This window comes from Pelobates fuscus, chromosome 1 (genome assembly GCF_036172605.1).
Source record: "Pelobates fuscus isolate aPelFus1 chromosome 1, aPelFus1.pri, whole genome shotgun sequence".
Taxonomy (NCBI): domain Eukaryota; kingdom Metazoa; phylum Chordata; class Amphibia; order Anura; family Pelobatidae; genus Pelobates; species Pelobates fuscus.
In genome coordinates, this window is record NC_086317.1 from 386,917,033 (window position 1) to 386,944,447 (window position 27,415).

At 44.9% G+C, this 27,415-nt stretch overlaps 1 protein-coding gene across 3 annotated transcripts in view; it reads left to right on the top strand.

The window, feature by feature from the left end:
- LOC134568020 (inactive dipeptidyl peptidase 10-like) overlaps window positions 1-27,415 on the top strand; it is a 147,826-nt gene that overhangs the window by 77,475 nt on the left and 42,936 nt on the right. For all 3 annotated transcript variants that reach the window (XM_063426249.1, XM_063426258.1, XM_063426266.1), the window contains exons 6-9: window positions 2,603-2,655; window positions 3,935-4,016; window positions 6,002-6,122; window positions 14,872-15,026. In XM_063426249.1, the coding sequence (XP_063282319.1) occupies window positions 2,603-2,655; window positions 3,935-4,016; window positions 6,002-6,122; window positions 14,872-15,026 (411 nt within the window). The remainder of the gene's footprint in view (window positions 1-2,602; window positions 2,656-3,934; window positions 4,017-6,001; window positions 6,123-14,871; window positions 15,027-27,415) is intronic.

Genomic DNA, 27,415 nt, shown 5'->3' on the forward strand with positions numbered 1-27,415 from the left:
TACACACTGACACACAAATACACACACACTGACACAAAAGGAGACTCAGATACACATACACGCAGAGACAGGTGAGGGTGACCGTGTGGTAGGGAGTGTGTGTGCAGGTAACAGTGTAGGGGGGCAGGGTGAAAAAGGGTTACAGTGGGCGGCGGGCAGGGGGAGAAAGTGTTACAGTGGGTGGGCAGGGGAGAGAAAGGGCTACAGTGTAGGGGGCAGGGGGAGAAAGGGCTACAGTGTAGGGGGCAGGGGGAGAAAGGGCTACAGTGTAGGGGGCAGGGGGAGAGAGGGCTACAGTGGGGGGGGCAGAGGGAGAGAGGGCTACAGTGGGGGGGGCAGGGGGAGAGAGGGCTACAGTGGGGGGGCAGGGGGAGAGAGGGCTACAGTGGGGGGGCAGGGGGAGAGAGGGCTACAGTGGGGGGCAGGGGGAGAGAAGGCTACAGTGGGGGGGCAGGAAGAAAATGGGTTACAGAGGGGGAGCAGGGAGAGCAGGCGTTACAGTGTGGGGGGGCAGGGAGAGCAGGCGTTACAGTGTGGGGGGGCAGGGAGAGCAGGGGTTACAGTGTGGGGAGGGGGCAGGGAGTGAAGGGGTTACAGTGTGGGGAGGGGGGCAAGGAGTGAAGGGGTTACAGTGTGGGGAGGGGGGCAGGGAGTGAAGGGGTTACAGTGTGGGGAGGGGCAGGGAGTGAAGGGGTTACAGGGTGGGGAGGGGCAGGGAGTGAAGGGGTTACAGGGTGGGGAGGGGGGCAGGGAGTGAAGGGGTTACAGGGTGGGGAGGGGGGCAGGGAGTGAAGGGGTTACAGGGTGGGGAGGGGGGCAGGGAGTGAAGGGGTTACAGTGTGGGGAGGGGGGCAGGGAGTGAAGGGGTTAAAGTGTGGGGAGGGGGGCAGGGAGTGAAGGGGTTACAGGGTGGGGAGGGGGGCAGGGAGTGAAGGGGTTACAGGGTGGGGAGGGGGGCAGGGAGTGAAGGGGTTACAGGGTGGGGAGGGGGGCAGGGAGTGAATGGGTTACAGTTTGGGGGGGGGGGGGTAGGGAGAAAATTATTTACATTAGGGGGCAGGATCTGGGGGCTGTGTCCTACCTTCATTTAATTCCCTGGTGGTCCAGTGTCTTCCTGGTGGTCCAGTGGGGTAACTCTCCTGTCTGAGCTCCGCCGGGTGCAGAGCTGCAAACAGTGTAATAAAAGTCTCGCGAGCTCCCAGAGTGTTGCCATGGTAACGCTCTGGGAGCTCGCGAGACTTCTATCACACGGTCTGCAGCTCTGCACCCGGCGGAGCTCAGACCGGAGCTGCTGGGCAGACTGACTGGAGGGAGCCCGGCGGCATACAGGGCAAACCGCCGGGCTCCCTCCTGGTGTCAGTCTGCTTGCCTGACTGCTCGGCGGCCCTGGATGTGTGGGTCAGCGCGACCCACTGGGAATCGCCCTGCGATCCACCAGTGGGTCGCGACCCACACTTTGGGAACCGCTGCCCTAATTATACTCCCTAGCTGGCACTAGAAGCACCAGCAAGGGAGTTTCCATACCAACCACAATGCATGTGCTATGGTTGCTATTGGAGGAGAGCAGAGGAACCTCCTTTGAGATGCCAAGGCATTGACTGACAGCTGGGAGAAAATAAATATTTGTAAATAGGTTTTTCTCCAAATGTATACATTTGCTAGCAAAACTCCAGCAGAATGTATAGATAGAGTTGTATGATCAATCTAATGAGCATACGTTGTTTGGGGTATAACAGCTGTCCTTTAAGGTTCTGTTTAGATTTAACTGGATGTTCCCACAAATAGCCCTCTACAGGGGCTACTTAATTATTCTAAATATTCCAGAGGAATATACTTATTACAATTACTGTGTGAAGGTGTGGTCGAGGCAGTACATTTATGACAAAATATATGTAAATCAATTAATAACCTAGTAATTTGTAACCATTGTTGAGTATTTTGTTGTGTATTACTGTGAGTTTTATTGCTGTGATTGATATACACCAATAAAGAACACACATTCATAGAAGGTTCACTGAACTAGGAAAGAGGGACATGAGATTTAAGGGTCCAGAATGAATTCATTCTCCCAATGAGGGAATTTTAACTTTTACCCAAACAATCCTATAATTACACATATTCTTTATACCAATAATGTATATTAGTTATACTGGACTATCATCCCAAATTTGGAAAATGTTTTGAAAATATAATGCAACTTGATTAATGCAAAGTAGAGATTTTTGCCAGCTTTGATTCTTCTTGATGGTTTTTACATTAATTCAGATTTTTAAAATAAATCTCATGGGTGTCTGAATTATATGACGTATTTTTCCTGTAATTTTTTCCCCATTTGCCACTGTGTAATTAATGCTTTAACGTCAGATCACAAATGATCTCGGTCATTCTAGAGTGAAGAGTATGATTTAATAATGTAGTATTTGTGCCAAGGGCCACCTGCGTTGTAAATTTAGCCCTGAGCATATTCTTTGATTTTTGTCTTTACCCCCAACATGGAAAATATACTGTTAATGCCCATTGTCATGCTGGCCCTATTAACAGCTTACACTTGCACATGTCCTACCTGTATCTGTATCACAAATTTTTCCTCATCCTGATTCAGGTTTTAGGCGTATCTTTCACAGCTACATACTCCGTGTACAATATCAGGACCAGGTGGGTTTTTGTGAGTAACAGACAAGGTGCTTCCATGGTCAGACTAAGTGATCATCGTTTCTAATGCATCTCTCTAGCTGTCTGATACCATAAGCACTTAATTCATCTTGTGACTGCTCACCCATAAACCATATCCATTCCAATGTAACAACTGATAGTGTATTAATCATCTACATGCCATGTGCATTTCAAAAAAATGCTACCTCAGCTTAGCCAAAGCTTTATTCTGTCTGCGTCGCCATTGACAGAGCAGTACCCTTGCTACTGGATGCTTGTAAATTCCTTGAAATTAATTCATCTTTACAGTGAAGCCATTAAAAAAAGCTCCTTCTATGTATAATCAATGGCCTTTTATTTATTACTCTACAATCGACAAAATCCATCATTATCCCACAGATATAACAAAATTTAAAAAACAAAAAACAGAATTATAACATTTTATCAAAAGTAATTGAATGAAAATGTCATCATTCTTTGAACACATCCTAGTTTTGTTGAAATATCGTAAATAAAGAAATATAGAAGAAAAACTACTATGTTTACTCCACCTCTTTGATCTACTGTTGTAACTTTTGTGCGACTTTTTTTTTTTCCATAGATTAATAGAGCTCTCTCCCCACCACAACCACTACATTTCAGTGTAATGGTTATGGTGCAAACACTCTTTGGGTGCAGTTCTCCTATTTTCTCTCAAACTGTTTATTGAATGCCACTCAGAAAATGTGAGCTTCCACATTTTTCATATACTCTTAGAGCTGTTTATTACAGCAATGGTAGGCCACCCTTGTACCGCAATGATAGACTACAAGCACTTAGCCCACCCTAGTACCAAAATGATAGACTACAAGCACTTAGCCCACCCTAGTACCAAAATGATAGACTACAAGCACTTAGCCCACCCTTGTACCGCAATGAAAGACTACAAGAACTTGGCCCACCCTAGTACCGCAATGATAGACAAGCACTTAGCCCACCCTAGTACCTAGTACCGCAATGATAGACTACAAGCACTTAGCCCATCCTTGTACCGCAATGATAGACTACAAGCACTTAGCCCAGGAAGAGCTATAGGTTATAAGTCCTGTGACCCTGAATATTTGTCAATTCATCCTGAAGTTTTGAGATTGGCAATTCTCCCATAGATTTCAGCTGTGCAACATAAACCTCTCATTTTACAGCTACGGATTGCCTTCCACATGCTCATCTCTCAGTGTGTTATTTGTTTGTTTTATAAAGGCAGATCGCTAACGATGTAATTACAATGTTATATTTTTCATAGGGAGCTCTGGGACCTGAAGCCTCCTCTGATAAATGAGAGTACATTACAGTATGCTTCATGGGGTCCTCGTGGGAGCCAACTGGTGAGTATATGAGTACATTTCAAGCAGGCTACCTTATAGCAAACAGTGGACATGGTCAGAGAATATATATATATCTGCAGCAAGCATTGTGTTACTGTGGAAGTTATTTGCAGGGGAGAGACAGATGTAATTCTAACTTTTTAGGGTTCTATCCTGTGCAACCAGGTAAAGATAATGTAAAGTGATGCTTACTACTACTGGTACAAGCAAACAGGACTACCACCTAGAGTCAGTGTGCTGTAAAGACCTCCATCATTGGCAGCAGTAAACCTGTTCTAAACAGTCCTGTTATTTTGACTTGGGTATGCGGGGCAGGAATGTGGTCTAAAGTACTACAAAATCCTAGTTCTAATACCATTGATTCCGATCGACGCTGCTGTCGATGAGGTTTAATTACTGACAATATAAATAATGTGTATATCATAGCCCTTTTGTAGAAAAAAAAATAGACTTATGGAGTGAGTACTCCAATTTGTATAGTTTAAAAATACAGAATGCAATTAAACCTAAAATTCTAAATAGTGGGAAGCATGGCTATTTCTGTTGGTCATATCTTCACACTGAGACTAAACTGGCATGTTAAGGTGACTCATTTGCATATTTGCTTTCAATTTAACATTTTCTGCCAGGTGTAACGATGCAGAAAGGCATGAGCTGCAGTAGTATAAAAATGCTTGTTTTTTTCATCACTAAATTTCTTATTCACATTTATGGCAAGTTTCAAAGATTTACGTTAACATATTTTGTAGCTAGGTTTAAAATCAATTCCCTCTACATGAAAGTAAAACACAATGCTACCTGTACAGTCACTCAGCTAAATAAAAACTGAAGAATGGGTTTTATATGCAGGGTGCCTCCTAAAATTCAGTTTATTGGGATAACCTAAGCATTAAAACAACTTTAGCTAAAAGCTGTTTTAGTGTATATATCATGCTCCATAGCAATTCTCTGCTATTTAGAAGTTACGGTAAATCTTATTTGTTTCTGTTTATTCAGCTCTATCAATACCTCCCCTGTCTGTGACTCACACAGCCTGCATGAAAAATTATTTCATTTCTAATCAAGTATAACAGCACACTATGTTAACTTTGTAAGTGTTAACTGAACTGGAATCACACACAGGAGGCTCCTGCAGGCTATTAACAGAGCAGGAGATAGGAACTTCCAAATTAAACAGACCTTGCAATAAAGGTAGTTTAAACATTAGATCTCTCTTAACAGGACATATGTAGGAAGACTGTGTAGGTCACATGCAGGGAGGTGTGGCTAGGGCTGCGTTAACAACATGCTTTAACTCCAATTTGGAGATAATTCAGCAGTTAGACTGTAGAGGCATGATCTATATATTAAAACCACTCCATTAAGCTAAAGTTGCTTTGGTTCCTATAGCGTCCCTATAGGTGACAAAACCTGGACAGTTATTCCCTACTGTCATGGGGGTCTGGAGAGACAGCCACTAGAGGCTGAATTAACCCTGTAGTGTAAACATAGCAGTTTCTCTGAAACTGCTATGTTTTCAGCTGCAGGGTTAAAACCTGGGGGACCTGGCACCCAGACCACTTAATAGAGCTGAAGTGGTATGGGTGCCTATAGTGGTCCTTTAAGGCAGAATTCAAATCCTCTCACCATAAAGACAATGGCATTTGGAGAACTTTTTTTGTAATACACACCTACATGCATAAATATATAACCATACCAGAAAGAGATCTATCCCTATGTTGGGGACATTAACTTATTGTTGCAATGAACACACACCTTTACATGCAGACATCAGTTTTATTGTGCCTACTACAACATACTCATTTCTAATCTGCTTAGATATTTTGTGTCCTAAAACAGAAAAATATCCCAAAGTATGCTTAAGTGGCAAAACAAGGGCAATTCTGAACGATTTCATTTATACTTTCCCCTTCATCAAAAAAAAATATTGTTCTATTAAAAGCTGTATCATCAAAGTTCTGTAAAATTTGCTCCCTATCATCTAGGTGTTCATCTTCAATAATGACATTTACTATCAGCAGTCTGCTTCTGGCCCAACACTTCGTCTGACCTCATCGGGCATTCCAGGAACACAGTTGAATGGCATCACTGATTGGACGTATCAAGGTCATTGGATTTTACATTTTTATTTTTTCAAAGATTACCATTATTGAGGGGTATTTCTACTTCATATATATATAATTATTCTCTCAATTATTTTTAAATTGTAGAGCGGAGTGTAGTTAGTTTACATGGTGCCAATAAGACTACTCAAAGAAGTATATTATTATTATTATTTTATTATTTATATAGTGCCAGCAAATTTTGTAGCGCTGTACAATGTATATTTACTATAGTTGTACAATTGTTTTCTATGAAAGTCTTATATATATATATATATATATTTGTGGTCGCGACACCAAAGGCCGTAAGCTTTAAGAATCAGCATAAAATAATAAACGTAACACAGGGAAATTATGTAAGTCAGATGAGTTGTTCTGAAACCGACGTACCAGTAGGCCTGTAAAATAAAGAGAGCAAAAGTTGAATGCAAACAACTTATATATATGTATTATGCTGAACTTCCATCATGAATAGCAAACATTTTTAATAAAATGTTACTGATGCGTGTGATCGTTATCCCATTACCCAGATTAAATCCACCTCTGCAGCAAACATTCTCTGTCTTTTTCAACCTTTGACAAACTGAGCAGAAAATATCGTTTTATCTATTTACCATTTTCTATTTCACCCTTTCTATGCAATAAATAGTTTTTACCAGGTGTGACCCCATGTTATATTGCTCATTTTTGGGTCAGAGATTTTGCCCAATGGCTCTATTTTCTAACAAACAGTCAAATGATTCCCTTTCTAGGTATATCCGAATCGAACACACACTTCTTTTGGCCATGTTCAATGCATACGACTACACAGTTTTCTGGAGACTCCCTCTGTGTGAAAAACTGCTACCACTAGGCTTGCAGCCTATTACATACATATTTCTATATATCAAAATGCAAAGAATATATATATATTATTTCCATATATCGGCTTGAGAGAGGGATATATGAGCTTCATCTGACCCTAGTGACTAGTCAGATGTATGGGAGGTTATCTCATTGTTAATTATTTGTGTACACCATAAAGACCCTATTCCATTGATACTTAAATGGACACTGTAGGCACCCAGACCACTTCAGCTCATTGAAGTGGTCTGGGTGTAGTGTCCCTTTTGCACTTAGTGCTGCAATGTTAAACATGGCAGTTCCAGAGAAGCATTAAGTCTGCCTCCACTGGCAGTCAACCAGACAGGCACTTCCTGGCTGCTAACAGAGCTTTGGTCCGGTAACTGACGCTGGACGTCCGCACGTTCTGCATAAGGACATCCAGCATCGGCTATTCCCCAGTAGGAAAGCATTGATTTAATGGAAGGAAGGTCTATTCTATTTTCTTTGCTTCTATCTTTTGTTTCTCTCTTTTCTTTTATTCCTTAACCTTCATTAAGTTCCTGATAATGCTTGTAAATAGGTTTCTTATGTTTCTATAATTCCCATTATTAAGTTCACTAGGTGATAGATTCATTCCACTCAGCGGACTGTTTGTGTTCACCGTAATACTAATGCAGAATGATGGCAGTTACAATCGGAATGAGTTTCCTTAATTTTCTGGATGATTGTCGATATAGGCATTAGGGCTATTTTCCAGCTCATTGACTCTCACCTTTTACCGCAATCCTGCATTTACAATCTCATCATTCAAGGACTCTGTTTTACAATAGCAGCTCTGTATGTGGATTGTTTTCGACAATGTCTATTATACTTTTGTTGATAATTCATTGTGTTTTAAAAAAAAAAAATCTCTAAAGAAATCTCATCAGGATTAGACCATATGTTGAGTAATCTCTAAAGCACGATATCACTAATGTATTCACTACCTCTGGGAAATATATATGTTAAAATATGTATAATAAGTGGTGAGTCCGAGAACTGAGTGTTGAATTAGTGTTCAAAATGTATTGAAACTGGAATAATTAAGTTAAATGGGTTATGGGTTATGGGTTATAGTTAGAATTACCTACAAAAACCATGAAGGATGTTTAAGTTTTGGATTCAGTGATGTCATCTAAATAAAAAAAAATCTATTGTGATTACAATTACATTAGAAGAGAGTGCATGTCTTTATGTATTTGTCTTTCCTGGCTAATCATGGCAGCATCACTTATGGGTAGCTCCTCCCTTAGCAGTCACAGGACAGGAAATAATTAGATTAATTAATTAGACTGGTAGGTATAAAGAGTCCCTCCTCCCCTTACACCTCAGTCTTTTTCCTGTCCTTAGCAAGTTCTACAGGACCTTTTACATTTAATTTTATGGCCGCCTTCCTGCGTTTGTCGTGGGTTCGTTCCAAGTGAAGTTCAGCCTCTCTTCATTTGAAGGACCCAGTAAACAGCCTGCATGAGCGGGACTAACTGGGTCAGGTTCATGTAAGTACTGAGCTGCAGCGTGGGATAATTGTCAGGTGTTCTGAGGGAGACACTGTTCCTGTTTATTTATGGGGTTGGTTATCCTTAAAAATTCCCCTTGTTATCAGCTTGCCCCTAATAATTGGGGTCCAAAATCCCCCCCCCCATACCTTGATGGCAGTTCTTTGAATCCATACTAAGGGGGTCCTCCTGTGGGGTGATCCTACCTGTAGTGTTTGCTGATGGTCTGAATCTGGTTCCCTGAGGGGTCTCCTGGGATTTCTTATTGTCATGGTGCCTTCTGCGACCGTGGAGGCACTTCCCCGACTGCCTGTGGCTTCCTGGGGGTTCGGGCATCGTGGGCTGGAATGCAGTATGCGCTCCAGCAGACAGGCTGGTGGTCGCGGCCGGATCCGGCGAACCCGGAAGTAATTTGCATTGGCCGCAAGGGTTTGGAACGCATGGTGTGCGTTCCAGCGGTCTGCGCATGCGCGGACCGGACGGTTTCCCCGGCTCTATTTAAACTTGAGGATTCTGACATTCTGCCTGTGCACTGCATCAGCTGTTCGGGCAATCTCAGTCCTGGTTTTCTCTGAAGTTCATACTTTGCTGTTTTTCTTGGCTGCGTGGAGGTTTTTTCTGTCATCATAAGGTAGGATTACCAGTTCTTTTCTATTTTTTTTTTCTTTCTCTTTTTTGCTTGTCAGTCTGCCTCTGGCTTTTTTATTGGGAATTGTGTGTTGAATTTCATTTGATTCTCCTTTGTAGTATGGATTCTCCCTCTGCCTCTGCAAGATCCCTCTCTAGAAAACATAGGTGAGCCATTAATTTTTTCTATGGGGGGTTGTTAAAAGAGTGGCAAACTAAGCCTGTAATATATGTCATATATGGCTTTATTTCAGCCCCAGCAAGCATCTGGATTCCCCAGCAAGGAAATCAAGGGAAAAGTCCAATAAATGCATTCATTGTTCATCACCTGCTCCCCATGGAAGGAACCTTTGCAGGGAATGCTTATTGGAAGCGTCAGATGCCCCCAGTGGGGGTTCACCACAGGATGACCTTAAACGCTGGATTTCCCAAGCTATTGCTGAGGGCTTTAAATCTTCCACGGTGTCTAGTGGCCCGAGTAAGAGACGCAGAGCGGAACCTCATCTTTTGCAGAGCCTCAAGGACTTTAGCCTTGCCACGGAATTCTGTTCAGAAGCCTCCCTGGACATCACTCGCATGATTGCCAAGAGTATGGCCCTGTCTGTGGCTTCTAGAAGGGCATTATGGCTTCATTCGTGGGGAGCGGACTATGCCTCTAAGGCGTCCTTGTGTGGCCTTCCATTACAGGGGGATCTCCTATTTGGCAAGATTCTGGAGGATGCTATTCAAAAAGCTGCGGATGGGAAAAGAGCATTTTTGCCTTAAGTAAACAGAAAGAGCTTTTCCTCCTCCTGGAAGAATAAGCGCTTCAAGGATCGGTCCTTTCAGGACAGCAGAAGCTATAAACCAGGAAGGGAGTATTCCAGAAACTCTTCATGGAAATCCTTCTCACGCTCTTCTTCCAATAAGGCTTCCAGAGGAAGAGGAGCTAGAACCTCTGGGAAGAACTTCTGGCCCCTTCGGGGACTGTGGGAGGAAGACTGAAGTTCTTCTACCCCGTGTGGGCCAACAATATTTTGGACGTGTGGGTCGCTTCCATCATAAAGGAAGGTTACAGGATAGAATTTTCCTCTCGCCCAAAATCCGCTTTCTTCCAAAAATCCAAGGTGTTGGCAGGCATCAAACGAAGGGCCATGAGAACCTGCATTTCTACTCTTCTGGAACAAAAAGTGGTGGAAGAAGTTCCAAGACAGGAAATGTTCCTTGGGGTTTAGTCCACAGTGTTCTTGGCCCTAAAACCCCAGGGAAAGTGGCGTCTCATCTTGAACTTGAAGGGTGTAAACTCCATGCTCGATGTAAGAACATTCAAAATGGAATCTTTACAGTCCATCTTAAAGAGCGTCAAAAGAGGAGACTGGAGTGGGAGTGGCCTCCATAGACTTGAGGGACGCCTTCTACCAAATCCCTATAAATCAAGATCATATGCAGTTTCTCAGGTTCTGGGCTCTAGGAAGGCACTTTCAGTTCCGGGGACTACCGTTTGGCCTCAGCTTGGCGCCGAGAACGTTCTCGAAAGTTCTTGTCACCTTGATAACCTTCATAAGTGAGAAAGGTATCGAGATCTTCCATTACTTGGACTACATCCTTATCTTAGGTCCATCTCAAAGGATGGTAGCTCATCACACGTTGGTGGCAATGAATATTCTTCAAGACCACGGTTGGCTTCTGAACATAGAGAAAAGCTCCCTGATTCCTTCTCAGACGATCATATTTCTCAGAGCAGTGATAAACACCATATCTGCCCATGTGTTCCTGTCTCCGAAAAGGGTCACAAAAATCAGAGACAAATTAGGGAAGCTACAAGGTCTCAAGACTGCCTCTGCAAGAGAAGTCATGAGTCTCCTGGGTTCTTTAACATCAACTATAGGGTTGGTGAAATGGGCCCAGTGGAAGTTTTGTCCAGTCCAGAATTGCTTCCTTCTCCAGTTCGACAGAGTGGGAACAGATTGGGAGCAAAGGATCTCTCTACCCCTGCCCGTGAGGAAAGGGTTGAACTGGTGGAAGAACAGAAAGAATTTGGCAACAGGCTTCCCGTTGGAAGAACCTCCTTGGAAGGTTATTACAACAGATGCCAGTTGGATGGGTGCGCACTTCAATTCCACATGGACTCAAGGAAAGTGGACCCGAGAAGAGAGTCAGCTACACTCAAATCTAAGAGAACTGAGAGCTGTGACGAAGGCCATCTTAGTGTTCCTACCACGGATCTTAAATTCTTGGGTACTGATCAAAACAGACAACCGAGCGGTTGCTGCATATGTGAACAACCACGGGGGCACAAGAAGCAGATTGCTCTTGAAGGAACTGGCTCATTTGATGACAATCGCCATGTCGAATCTACAGGGTCTGAAGGCGATCTATCTTCCAGGTTCGAAGAACGTGACTGCGGACTTCCTCAGCAGAATGGAAATTCTTCCGGGAGAATGGAAACGTCACTCGGCAGTCTTTGCATGGATTGCCCGTCGGTGGGGCATGCCCCAGATCGACCTGATGGTGTCCTCCCAGAATCATCAGGTGGAGAATTACTTCTCTCTCCAACAGGATGGTCAGGCAATTGGCCAGGATGCTCTCTCTCTTCCGTGGTCATTTGATCTGGGGTATGCGTTCCCTCCCCTACCCATGATACCCAGGTTCCTGCGGAAGGTTTGGTCGGAAGGAAAGAAGGTTATTGCCATAATTCCGATTTGGCCTCGGAGGCCGTGGTTCCCCCTATTGTCTATGATGAGCCAGGAACAACCTTGGCCTCTTCCTGTTATGGAGGATCTGCTAACGCAGGGCCCAATATTCCATCCTCATCCGGAACGCCTCAAATTGGGGGTTTGGGTTTTGAAAAAGAAAGACTTCAACAACTAGGTCTCTCAGAAGCTGTGGTCAATACCCTCTTGCAATCAAGGAAAGCTTCTACTTCCTCATGCTACCATAGGATCTGGGATGTGTTCCGGGAAGGGGCTTCGGCCAAACACGTTGACTTCCTGTATCCTCGCAATACTGAAATCTTGGAGTTCCTGCAAGAGGGTCTGGAGAAGGGCCTTAGCCTCAGCACTCTTAGGGTTCAGTCTTCGGCCCTTTCAGCTTTATGCAACATCTCATGGACTTCAGATCCTTTGATCTCCAGGTTCTTCAAGGCAGCTTTCAGGTTGAGACCTCCTTCCAGATCTACTACCCCTCCTTGGGACCTTCCTCTGGTGCTCGATTACCTGACTGAGGATCTGTTCGTTCCTCTTGAGAGTTTGGATGCTACCCTCCTGACGTATAAAACTTTGTTTTTGGTGGCAATTACTTCCGCAAGAAGAATTTCGGAGATTAAAGCATTTTCTACCTTATCTTCTTGTCTACAATTCTAGCATGATAGGGTGTGCCTGAAGCCGAAACCCGAGTTTCTTCCTAAAGTGGTCTCTCAATTTCATCTCTCTCAAGAAGTGGTTCTTCCATCATTCTACCCCAATCCTTCTTCGCAAGAGGAGGTTAGGTGGCAACGTTTGGATGTCATGAACTGCCTGTCTATGTACCTTAAGCGTTCTGAGTCTTACAGAAAAACTGACCAACTCTTCGTTTTACCTTCAGGAGCCAGGAGAGGTGAGGTGGCCTCTTTATCTACATTAAAACGTTGGATTTCGCTGGTGATCAGGAAAGCATATTGTGACAAATTGCTATTTGTAACTGGCCCTTTAAATGAGAAATTGCCCTGCTTCCCCGGATTGTGGAGAAGCATGTTTGCCAGCCTCCTGCCTCATGACTATGGCCCCTGGAAGATTGTGCCCCTGAAAATGTATTAACTTTTATTGGGTGTGTATGGCCCTTTAAGAACCGTCTGGGGACATATTGTGACTTTGCTGAACAATGCCCCTTTAAGACTATGTCCCCAGACCTTTAAAATAACTTGCCCCTGGCTTTCCCCCACTTGGTTCAGTAAATAGGGCTTACTGAACCAAGTACCACACAGGCGGACCACCCAGAAGTTAAAGTGTGCAGGCAATTTACCTCCCAGGCTGTGAGGTTACTGCAGGTTAATTGCCGAGCGCTGGGTGGCCGCCATTCGGCAGCCGAACACGTGGCGGCGGCCATTTTAGTCATTCGAATGCGGTCAGCGGTGTATGCTAAAGATTCTGTGGAACCAAAATCGGCTACACATTTTGCCGAACACCGCTGACCCTTACCTTCTCCCATACTGAACTTGCAGCTCCGTTCGAAATGGGACTTAGTCGTTTTTTCGCATGAAATTGACCGGCCGCACAGCCCAAATCTATGGAACTGTTTTGGGCAGGAAATTGTGCTTGCGGTCGGTCATAAAGGGACTTCCAGCTAACTTTTGATCCACTGGAGGGATTTGGCTGATTTTTGGAAGTGTTTATGTTTGATGTATGCTGAGTCTGAATATGTAACTTTTATTGAAATTGAATGTATGGTTTTAAAGTTACAGTGTGTATGTGAAAACTGTATTTTTATTGTATGTAATAATTGGTTTAACTGTTTATCTGAGGGGAGGGAACCTGTGGGCTGTACTATGCTGTTATTGGTTAATTTCATCCTCCCCCTGGGAGTGTCCTGTGTGTACCTTATCCTAATAAAAAGCAGGCTGGGTGTTCCAGTCCTCAGACCTCTTCTGACCCTCAATACGTAGCCTTGTCTCGTTATTGGAGGGAACTGCTATATCACACTGGGGATTGCTATGCTCTGCATATTCCCCTGAGCTCTTAATCACTTAGCTCTTTTAAGAGCTTGTTCCAGATACGCTCTCCTGGAGGAGAGGTCTTCCCCACACGGTCCTGGAGGACAGAAGCCGATCCAGGGTGGAAGGAAGACGGCGCGGCTCCAGTTAAGCTACGGCGGTTGTGGAGTCTGCGGTGGTTGTGGTGTCGTCTGCAGTGCTTGGAGTCCTCTGAGAGCGCTAGGAGCATCCATCAACGGAGGGTACTCGGTCGGAGTACACGGAGCTCCGTTACACATATATCTCTAAAGATCGATCTCCGCCAATGAAGATAAAAACTCATTCTACCAGAGCATTGTCGACTTAATGGGCTAGTTGGGCAGAGGTTCCTTACGATGATATTTGCAGGGCAGCCACCTGGTCTTCCCCGATGACGTTCATGAAACACTACAAGTTGGATGTGGATACTCCTTCCACTTCCTTTGGGAAGAGTGTTCTATCTACGGTTTCTTTGTCCCGTTGATATTAAATTTATTTGCAGCATAGAGTCTGTTTAGTGTCTTTTCTCGATTTAAGTTTTCCCACCCTATAATTTTGTGAACTTGGGTATTACCCATAAGTGGTGCTGCCATGATTAGCCAGGAATAGAGAAAATTTATGAGAAACTTACCGTAATTTTCTTTTCCTGGCTATTTCTCATGGCAGCATCAGGGTTCCCGCCCATTCTTTTATTTTTCAGCTTTATAATTGGACTGAGGTGTAAGGGGAGGAGGGACTCTTTATAGCGATCAGTCTAATTAATTAATCTAATGAATTCCTGTCCTGTGACTGCTAAGGGAGGAGCTACCCATAAGTGATGCTGCCATGAGAAATAGCCAGGAAAAGAAAATTACGGTAAGTTTGTCATAAATTTTCTCTATTTGGGAACAAGTGCAGTTTCTATAATTGGAATTGCTCAATACAAGGAAGAACATCTCTTGATTCATCAATGTGAGTTTTTGTTTCCAAGAATCCCCACACTCAGTTCTTCAGTGTGGCTTTGTAAATGATTGATCAACACCAACACAAAGTACACTGTTAAGAGATTACAAATATGTTAAATATGCTTAATATTCTCTTAGAGGAAGTGCTGCAGAGTTATGCAGCCCATTGGTGGTCCCCAGATGGAACTAGACTTGCATACCTCTCCATCAACAATACACTGGTACCCAGCATGGAGCTGACTCAATTTGTGGGTGCGGATTACCCAGCCAACAAAAAATATGCATACCCTAAGGTGTGTTTTCTTACCGCTTGCCATATACATTGTATATTTGTTTTGTATTATGTTGTTGTGCTTTTCCATTTTCACGATCCATATATTCCTTTTTTAGGAAAAAGTGACCAATAAAAGACCCTAACTACCTCTCCCCCAATAAAGTACCCTATCTCTATACAAATATTTTTGGGGAAGTCCCAATTGAAGTAAGCCCATTAGAGCACTGTAGCTATTTGGCTTCCAGGCCAACCACAGTGGTCTGATTGAATATTCAAGGCCGGTCAAGCCTAAATAAAGTTGAGCTGAAGGGTCAGGACTGGAATGTTTGTTCTTCTGAAAATACTGTAGCTAATTTGGAGGTGTTTGGAGGTGTTTGGCTATTTGTCCTAAAATGTTACATTTTCTTTGAATTCATTTAGATTTTTTGTGTGAATTGACAATTTATATTTAACCTTGATAGTTTGTAGCTCAAGTGAAAGACAAGGGAGACTATAATAGAAAAAAGTAGAGAGTTGTAGAAATAGCTTTAACAAATAATTATTTACTTGTCATTTTAATAATTGGTAAATATGTTGGTTGTTTACGGGGCGATTCACCCCAAAAGTCTGGTGAATATGATCATAATTTGGTCGGCCCGAGCAAATCTGCAGAAATCGTCCGGTTGCATTCGGCGTCCGGATTAAAATCAGTGCTTTTGCATCTGAATCCTGTACAAAGTATAGAATTTGAAAGATTCACAAAGCACAGGTTTAATAAAATTTTGGTCCGAATGCATCCGACCTGATGCACATTCGCAAATCAATGTTAATTTGCTTTCATGCAAGCGAACTATAATTTTAAGTACTATTTGCCTGCTGTCAGCAATTGCAGTCAATGGGCAAATAGTTTAAAAAAAAAAAAACATTGGCGGTGCAAGGGCTAATCATGTGGCAGCTGGCCAGCGTTTGCAAGCCAGCCACCACTTTAACCCCTTAAAGGGAAACTCCAGTGCCAGAAAAACGATCCGTTTTTCTGGCACTGGAGGGTCCCTCTCCCTCCCACCCACCAATCCCCGGTTACTGAAGGGGTGAAAACCCCTTCAGTCACTTACCTGGGACAGCGGCGATGTCCCTCGCCGCTGTCTCCGCCTCCGCGACGCTCCTCCTAGTGATTACGTCGGCCGGTGGGCGAGACTAATCTCGCTCACCGGCCGAGGAGACCTAATGCGCATGCGCGGAAATTCCGCGCATGCGCATTACGTCTCCCCATAGGAAAGCATTGAAAAATCATTTCAATGCTTTCCTATGGGGTTTTGAGCGACGCTGGAGGTCCTCACACAGCGTGAGGACGTCCAGCGACGCTCTAGCACAGGAAACCTGTGCTAGAACCCAGGAAGTGACCTCTAGTGGCTGTCTAATAGACAGCCACTAGAGGTGGAGTTAACCCTGCAATGTAAATATTGCAGTTTATGAAAAACTGCAATAATTACACTTGCAGGGTTAAGGGTAGTGGGAGTTGGCACCCAGACCACTCCAATGAGCAGAAGTGGTCTGGGTGCCTGGAGTGTCCCTTTAAGGACCAAACTTCTGGAATAAAAGGGAATCATGACATGTCACACATGTCATGTGTCCTTAAGGGGTTAAAAAAGTAGAATAAATAGAGGCTCTAATTGTTGAAATAGGGAGTGGTAGTCACAGGGCTCATCCTAGGGTCACAGACACCCCCAGGTGGGCGTGGTCATTTTTCTAACCCCTCTCCTTTGCAACAACTCCACCTCTCAATCTAGACACACACTCACTGACAGTCACACACTCTCACTGAGAGACTCACACACTGACAGAAACATACTCCGACAGAAACATTGACACACACTCTCAATGACGATACACAATCTCACTGATTTGAAACACTCACTGCCAGACACAATTGCTGACAGACACATAGTGGTACACAAAACAAGGAAGTCCAGCACTCAGCATTTTAAATCACAACATACATAATCACACAATTACACACACACACTGCCCCATGCATACCTAGACAGTCACACACAATACAATACAAACACATTCACACTGTCATATGGACACTGTATCAGACACATACACACTCTCTCTCTCTCTCCTCTCTCTCTCTCTCTCTCTCTCTCTCTCTCTCTCTCTGTGTGTCACATACACACAGTCCTTGCTGTCATGAGCAGTGGGAGGAGGAAAGGAGGCCAGGGTCCCTAGTGTCTAGTGGGAGGCAGGTATTCCTTTCTGCTTCCCCTCTGTGCAGCAGCGGCTCTAGACTTGGTGACGCCCTCTTAAACAATTATCTCTATAAACTCATTTGTATAAATTATTTTTTAATGCAATGCTTCTATGTAAAATAGTTTTCCTTACTTCAGTTTGCTGTATATGTACAGTGATGTATGCACCCCATACACAAATTAATACACATACATATAAATCCACAGATCATTATCTCATACATACATAGACATGTGCACACTCACATACATACACAGACACACACTGTCACATACAGAGGCACTTATGAATATACAGAGTCACATACATACCGGATTATTTACAAAATGAGAATTGTCAGGAATTCATAGTGGATTTTAAAGTGGATGACAGAATAGTCAGACTGGAAGCATTGTATTCCTGACATTTGTTTTAGTGAATAACCTTGTCAGACATGTATAAACACACACCATCGGGGGGCGTGGCCTGGCAGCTGACTAGAATGGCAGCTTAACGAGCGAGCTCCCGCGCATCCACGCTCAATCCAGCACCAGTAACCAGCATCGCAGCCTGCACCTACCCTGTACATGTCCCACACGGGTACCGGAGCCACCCCACGCCGGAAGAAACGCGGGGAACGCCGCAAGAAACGCAAAATTAGTAAACAGCAGGAGGGAAGGGCGCAACCAATATGTAGCCCACAGAGGGACAAAGGCAAGACAACCTCTCTGTAACTGGGACAGACCAGACTGTAAGAGTTATGAAGCAGCTGGTTGCGTACAACATCATAGTGGAAGGGCGCTGGGAGATCACCAACCCCGAGAGGTAAACTTTCTCACACCACTCGGGAGGGGTGAACACCCCCACCATAATCTGGCACAGGTTAAGATCAGATTATCACCTTATGTTTATTTTTCATGTTTATTTGTATGTATATTGAAATTGTTACTTGTTACTCATTTTCTTTTTTCCTCACTCTCTCTAATGACAAGTACTGATCTCCAATCCCGTTGCACCGCCTGGATGCCGCCCGCATAACCGAGGGTAAACCCCACACCAGACCCCACACACAGTGCGCACAACAGTCCCCGGATGCCCAGAGAACCTGTAACACCAGCAACGCCGCCTATACCTCCTCATGGCTCTTAAGGTACTATCACTTAACGTCAAGGGCCTAAACTCCCCAAACAAACGAAGATTACTAGCGAGAGACTTAAGGACTAAGAAAATAGATATTGCACTGATACAGGAGACGCACCTCCCCAGGTCGGCACCCACCAGACTGACTGACAGGACCTACTCGACAGTACATGAGGCACACTCACTACGTAAGCGAGCGGGGGTGGCGATCCTCATTCATGAAAACTGCCCGCTACAAATAACTACCACCCAAACTGACCCGGAGGGGAGATTTCTATATATAGGAGGCACCCTCTATACTACAAAAATACATATCATAAATGTCTACGCACCCAACGAGCCAGACCAGCAATTCTGGGAGGGCCTAGAGGTACTGGTAGCCGGGGCTAGGGGGGGGGGGTCTTGCTGGTGGGGGGCGACTTCAACGCAGTGCCAAGCCCAGCAGCTGACAGGAGCTCAAAACCTGGCACTGTGAGATCCCAGGGCAGAGGGGGACAAGACAAGCTGCTAAACACATTTTTGGCACATACGGGCCTACTGGATGTTTGGCGACGGCAACACCCGACCACATCCGACTACACATTTTATTCCGCACCGCATAACACATATTCCAGAATAGATAACATTTTCCTCAATGGGGCGGGGATGGATAAGGCCCTACACACAGACATCAGTAGCATCACATGGTCAGATCACGCTGACATAACGCTCACCCTAGGCAACCTACGATACCAGTCCAACTGGTCATGGAAACTAAATACTAGTCTCCTCAGAGACGACGAAACACTAGAAACAACCCGACAGGCTATCACAGAATATTTTGAGCTAAACACAACACCCGACGCCAACCCCATCACGGTTTGGGCAGCACACAAAGCAGTCCTGCGTGGGCACTTTATTAAAATTGCTACGCATAAAAAGCGAGCTAAAACGAAACGGCTACTCGAACTACAGTCAGCCCTATGTAAGGCAGAGCAACAACACAAAACCAACCCGACTGAATCCAAACTTAGAGAACTTAACGCCCACTCTATTAGGGACATATCCCTGGAGGCTGTGTCGCGCTCCATACAATGGTCAAAAAGGCTCTTCTATGAGAAAGCTAATAAAACAGACACACTTTTAGCCAGAGTGCTCCGCCCGAGACCACAAGGCAAAACCATCACGAAGATACGCACGGTAGCCAAAACGCTAGTAGAGACCCCCGAGGCTATTAACAAGGTATTCACCTCCTACTTCTCCGGCCTCTACAATCACTCCCCCCGCCTCCAAGCCAATAACACCACTTACGTAGCGGACATACAACAATTTCTCTCGGAACTTAGTATACACAAAGTGAGCGAGGCAGAAGCAGGCTCACTACGCGAACCGATCACCCAAATTGAGGTAGAATCAGCCATAGCATCTCTTAAGGGTAACAAGGCCCCAGGCCCAGACGGATACAATGTCAATTATTACAAACAATAAAAGAGAAACTGGCCCCTCCCCTTACAGCCCTTAGTATTTATGCAAGGCGGGGTGCCCGACGGGGACATGGTACTACTGCCAAAACCAGATAAAGATGACACACTAGCCTCTAGCTACAGGCCAATATCACTCATCAATACTGACCTCAAGATCTTTGCTAAAATATTAGCATCCAGACTCACCTCCCTACTCCCGCGCCTGATCCACCCGGACCAGGTGGGCTTTATGCCCGGACGCCAACTATACGAGAATACCAGACGGGGGTGGACACTCTGTGGTACATGACGGAGTCCAAAGCGCCTTCTCTAGCACTCTCTTTAGATGCGGAGAAGGTGTTTGACAGGGTGCTTTGCCCTTACCTTTTTGAGCTACTCCGGTTCCAGGGGTTTCCGGAACCATCTGTGACAGCAATACAAGCACTCTACACAGACCTGAGGGCACAAATACTTATAACAGGGGGGCACAAAAAGCCATTCACCCTAGGCAATGGCACCAGACAGGGATGTCCATTGTCCCCTTTGCTCTTCGCCCTAACCCTAGAGCCACTCTTACAAGCTATCAGGCAACACCCATACATCAAGGGAATAGAGATCAGTGGCACACCATTCACAGTCTCGGCGTATGCCGATGATGTCATGCTGACACTCCGGGACCCACTGGACTCCCTGCACCACCTAACACTACTACTAGAAAGATTTGGGAACATCGCAGGCTATAAAATAAACTACTCCAAATCAGTAGCAATGCCCTTCCATCTACAGCCCCAAGACATAGCGCACATATGCAGCCAATATCGCTTAAAAATAAACACAGAGGAATTTATGTACCTAGGGGTCCGTCTAACAGCAAAGCATCATCTCTCTATGCCCGCAATTACAAACCACTGCTCCGGACCCTGATTACGGAAATGGAGCAGTGGACAAATAGACCCATATCCTGGCTGGGACGCATAAACACTATAAAAATGAATGTGATGCCGAGGCTCCTGTTTCTCTTTCAGGCACTCCCGGTACAAATTTCCCGGGGGGACCTGATGGGCATACAGCGGGCAATAGACTCCTTCATTTGGCACAACAAACGTCCGAGAATGGCACGCACCCTCATGTACAGACCAAAACCCAGGGGGGGAATGGGACTACCTAATGTATATAACTATTACTTAGCGGCACAGCTAGCTCAGGTCATACAATGGCACACACCCCCCGATACAAGACGCTGGGTCGACATGGAGTCACTAATGACGGGACAGGACCTCCCACAATTCTTCATATGGGCACCGAAAACACAAAGAGCCATGCTAAGAACCACGAATCCGGCCATACTAAACTCCATACAGATATGGGACCAAACTAAAACAAAATACTCCCTAAGCTCCCCCTTGTCACCGGTCTTTCGAAATAGGGCGTTCCCACCGGGAATGAGGGCCCGGGACTACAAAGGGATAGAAGCCACAGGGCTACAAAGATACGTCCACCTATTCATAAACCATGAAATAGTCACATACACACACCTGAACACCAAAGCCACACTACAAACTAGAGACTATTTCAGGTACTTGCAAATCCGAGACTTTGCGCAGAGACCTGACGTAAAGAAGGCAGCCCTGACACCACTAACCTTTTTCGAAAGACTTTGCTATACGGAGACTACACAATCTAAGCTTACATTACCGTACAACCACCTCAACATGACCCCAGACACAAAGGGCGCACTACGATACGCTGACCAGTGGGAAGCCGACCTGGGGTAGGTCCTGGAGGGCACGGAGTGGCAGGATATTTGGGAAGCATGCACCAAAACCACTATCTGCGTAACACTCCAAGAACAATCTTATAAAACGCTATTTCGATGGTACATGACTCCAGTGAAACAAAAACACATGAGATTGAGCCCTACAGATGATTGCTGGCACTTATGCGGGGGGAAGGGCACATACATACACATGTGGTGGGAGTGTCCGAGGGTTGCGACATACTGGCGCAGCATAGTAGACTTCAGCTCCCAAATCTTACAAAAACGGATGACACTAGACCCATGGGCATGCCTTTTGTCTAGACCCATGGAGGGCCTCCCAAGACACGAACAGAAACTCCTCAACATGATTTACCTAGCGGCCCGCAGGGCGGTAGCACAACACTGGTCATGCCCGGACCTCCCGCAGATAACTCTGGTCAGGACAAAACTTCGTGACAATTATCTGATGGATAAACTCACGGCCCAAGTGCGGAACACATTTACCACGTTCCACAAGGTGTGGGATCTATGGGAGCAATAAGATACATAGAACCAATGCCCGGGGCGAGGGGCGGCATCCACGCGGTACATTTCAGTGGCGATAAGTGGAAATCACCCAACGGCCACTGTCATACCAGAACCCGGACGGGTGGAAGCGGCACCGCTGCAGAACGGGTAGATGGTTAAAACCAGAAAACGGGGCTCAGTCCACTGAGACGGGCAGCGCCTGGTTCTAGGCCCCCAGGAGATCACTTCATCTCAAATTTCACTAATTTTACTTGTCTCTACATATCTATCCTTTTCTTGTATGTTTTTATCCACTGCAAGCACACTAGACCTGTAAACAAACAGGAGGAGAGAAAGGCTCAAACATGCATGAGACGCGCAGACAATTTCGGGGGATGGGGGTGCGTTGGCACACGTAACTGGCCGACGACACGTACCCCCCCCCCCACCAGCACTACCACACTATCATGCTCTGCCTGTCTGCGCACCTAGCGGAATGGTGACACCCAGGGGGTGGTATGGAAAGAGCAGACAGGAGGGACACAACGCCTGAACTAACCAGGCAAGCTCAGAATACAACATACATGTGCTCGGGCCACAACAGCATAACATACTCATCAGAGCCAACTTGAGAGTTCATGACACTCCACCTACAAAGCCCACTCCTCAACAATACTACCACTGTACATAGTTACACTTTGCTTGCCAATGTAAAAAACAAAAACAAAAAAACTCTGACGGCAATACACACAAAGTGCACAGTATGTGAATGATGCCTGTACTAACCATCCTACTCTGCATTCTGTAATACATGACAAAAAAATTGTACGGTTATTTCCATACCTATGTTTGCATTATTGTAACAATGCTTGACTGTCAGAACGAAAAATAAAGAATAAAAAAATAAAAAAAAATAAACACACACCATCACAATCATCACAGACACACATCATCATAGACACAGACACACCAAAACACAGTCACAGACATACACGCATTAACACAATCACAAACATTAAAACATAAAAAAACACAGAGGCACATACATTAAAAGAGACACACAAAGTCCCATACATAGACACACAACACACTCAGTCACATAAACATAGGCTTTTGTATAGCAGGTTGGTTGGTAGGTTAATTAAGTTGGTATTCAGGTGTGTTATGTGACCGGGTAGGTAGGTAGTTACTCAGCAGAGTATTGCTGGTGTAACACCACCTACACTCAGTAGCTCCTTTACCACCAGGGAATCGTTTAAATTCAATATGCTCGTGTCCCCAGCTGTGTTGGCTGCCGGGCGCCTCTGTTGTCATGGCGCCCTGCGTAACCGCACAGCTTGCACACCCCAAAGGCTGGTCCTGCTGACAGACATACCGGCACTCACTGTCAATGACACACACACATAAATTCTGACACACACAAACCCTGACAGACACACACTCACTGACAGACAACCACTTACTTGACAGACACACTCGCTGACATACACACAAACACTGACATACACTCACACACACTTACTGACGGACACACACACACAGTCACACTGACAGACACACTTACTGACAGACAGACACACAAATACACTGACAGACACACACACTCACTGACAGATACATTTACTGAGAAACACACACAAACACACTCGCTGACACAGATACCCAAACACTGACATACACTCACACACACTTACTGACGGGGACACACACACTGACAGTCACACTGACAGACACACTTACTGACAGACAGACACACACATACACTGACAGACAGACACACTCACTGACAGATACATTTACTGAGAAACACACACAAGCACACTTGCTGACACAGATACACAAACACTGACAGACACATACTCACACACACAAACACTGACAGACACACACATTGACACACACACATTCACTGACAGATATATTTACTGACAAACACACACACTCACTGACAGACACACTCGCTGACAGATACATTCACTGACAGATACATTTACTGAAAAACACAAAAACACTGACAGACACACACACACTTACTGACAGACAGACACACACACACACACTGACAGACTCATTCACTGACAGATACATTTACTGACAAACACACAAACACTGACAGACACATACACACACACACTTACTGACAGACACACACACACACTGACAGACACACTTACTGACAGACACACACACTCACTGACAGATACATTTACTGATAAAAACACACACACTCACTGACAGACACACACTTACTGACAGACATACACACACACACACACACACCCACACACCCACTGACAGACACACACACACACTCACACGCCCCCTACCTCCTGGCGCCTGGGCGCTGTGCACCCGCCCAGGATCGGCCCTGGGTAGTCATGCTATTGTCCAACCCCTAAATATTGGTATGTCTACCCCCCACCCCTGGGTGGATTTAGGTCCACAATCCACTAGTCATCCCCCTCCCCATAAAACCTAAATTACCCTACCGACCCCCTCACCCTAATAATAGTGTGGTGGTAAGGAGGGGACTATAAATCTAACACCTGTAAATATAAAAATTATACTTACCCATCTGAAGATTGATAACTCAGCTAATTAGCCTACTTCACCACTAACGGGCAGGGGGAAAGCAAGATTCACTTAAAAGAGACAGTGACATGATAGGTTTGCTTTAAATATAATAATTCATTTTTTTTAAACAAACCTTCTCTAACTGTGGCTGTAACTGGGATGATTTTTTCAAAAATCTTTAATAAAGCTACTAAATACAAATCAAGCTATATATTTATATCTGCTATAACATATACTGTGTTTATATTTAGAAGAAAGCCCTTTAACATTTATAACACCCAGTGATCAATTGGATACTTCTCTTCTTCCTCCCACTTCCTCAAAAGACTTCCTCACATAAATATATGCAGCTTAAAATACAAAGAAAAATTCTCATGATACACCGAAACTAACAAAAAAAACTGCCGCAGGGCAATGCTCTTCCCAATTAACTGTGCCTCTTCTACTTACAATGCATTCACAAGATTAATTAAAAAGTGCGTATCACCAACTCTGGTCCATCCCTGAAGGCATGAAACTCTTCAGGCTCTTCCTCTAAATATGTGATCAACGTGCTGGGAAATAACTTCAGTTATTTGAGAAGCATATAACCCTGTGATTATTTTCTTGTTAGATTTAGTTTAATCAGTTTGTTTTTCTTGAATCTACACCCTCCTTTGTATTTTGAGATTGATAGCTCCATAATATTAAGTGTCTTTTCTGGGCCCAGTACAGGTTTGTACTTCAGCAAACTATAAATTCAGAGCTATCTTAAAGTAACACTGCAGCTCTCTGTAATAATTATGGAGCCAAGAATGTCATGGCACTTCCTATTGTATGGAGTCAAACCATTTTAAAATGCTTTGTCTTCTAACCTGGAGTTTGCCAGGCACTACATAGCAGTAAACTCCCAAGTAGGAGATTCTGTTAGATTCCTGGAGTTAAGCACTGCTATTTATGGCTAGCTCAATGTCTGAAAGTGTCAACTGATTACTCTCAGCCAATGAGCTAAGCTCCGAGAGCTCCAACTCCTCTCCGTAGAAAATAATGGAGGCAGTGACTGGCAGAAACTAAGTAAGAGGTCCATCTGGTCTACATCACAATACAGATTTTATTAAAGGACACGGAGGCTCATATTAGGCTTTATCTCTTTCTTTATTCCTCAGCAACAAAGAAAGGATATTGATATTTTTAATATAGCAATAACAAAAAACAAATACCCTTCAGGGTTAACCATATAACATTCCAGATATATTAACCAATGGGATCATTCCTTGTACTATGTCCCCTCATGTGACCTAAGCCACTCCCTCTTTCTTTGCTGCTGCCTCAGCTAAGTACCTCATATTTTCTACTCTGAAAAATTTGTACTGTATTGAAGTGTTTTGCTAAGTGTTAATGTACCTTGCATTTAATTTCATTACTTATTATTGATGTCTATTTAGTGTTTGGTTTCTGTTTCCTTAAGTGCAGAGTACTTGCCCCTCCCCTGGGGCAAGCCTCCACTCTGCACTGCCGCACAGGTTGTTTATAACCCGTTTTTTCTACCAACCCCTCCTCCACCTCCTCCTCCACTCCGCTGCTCATAATGAACAGTCTAGCCGCCCGACGGATCGTGGCCAGTATTTACTGATAGTTCGGCCGCCCACGCATGCGCGGTTCACTCCTGCGCATCGCGGCGGCCATCTTGCGTTTGGCAGATTTGCCGCCTTTTTTCACCCGGCGCTCGCGCCACTCGTTAAGGGAGGGGCGCGAGCTGATTGGATAAGGGAGGTGTTGGGCAGCTTACCAATGTCCCCCAGGAGTCATTCCTGAGGGAACACTTGGTAAGCTGCCATATTATTTGTGCCATACTTTGTTTTCTGTGCCATATAGTGTGCCTTTGCCCAAGTACTCTCACTACTGTGCAGACAGGGTTTTTTAGTTTAAGGCAAGTGCCATACTTAAGTCATTACCCACTAAAAAGGTGTCAGTTGACCTGTGCCATTCCCATTACCCAACATACTGTGTAGTGCCTGTTTTCCCAAGTCAAGTTCTATATTAAACTCTAGCCAGTATGCAGTCTCAGGCTGACAAACAGGTTTCTGCCCCCACTGCCTCTGCTAAGCCTAGCAAGCAGATTACAGCAGCTCTGCTTACAGGCATTGCGGCCATTAGAGGTGGTGATGAAGCATCCCAGGACCACGTGAACTCAGAAGAGTTCCAGGCGCTTCTGGATGCTACAATGAACAAGTCAGTGACTCAGGCTATTTTTAATGCCATGGGAGTGATGTCAGACACCCTGTCACATACAATCTCCTCCGCCATTATGGCATCCGGCAGAACCTCCGGTTCAGCACCCCCTATACCAGCTGACAGCAAGCCAAGGATTCCTAGCGGCCGCAAGGCTACATGCAAGTCACACCACCTAACAGGGGTCGCCTCCAAAACTAGTATGACGGACAGGTTGCACCCTGTTGAAACTGAGGACGTGGTGCCCCTACGTAAAAGAGCCCCCTGCCGGGCAAAAACGGTGCGGAGTTGGAAGCGGGCAAAAGCCCTACCTGATTCGTCCGACTCGGATTTGGACTCAGAGGAGGCTTCAGATGGGTCCGAGGCAATCGACCCGATGTATTCAGACAACTCGTCCCCTGAACGCACCGGGACTGCACACCCGGCGATAGACGCTGAACAAGAAGCGGATGAATCCGCTGTTCTAGACCCCCAAGGGGAACCCCTCTTCGACCCTGACACTTTGCACAATCCGCGCTCAGCGGAATGGTACCCCACAACTTGTGGCTATCTATATCGCAACCA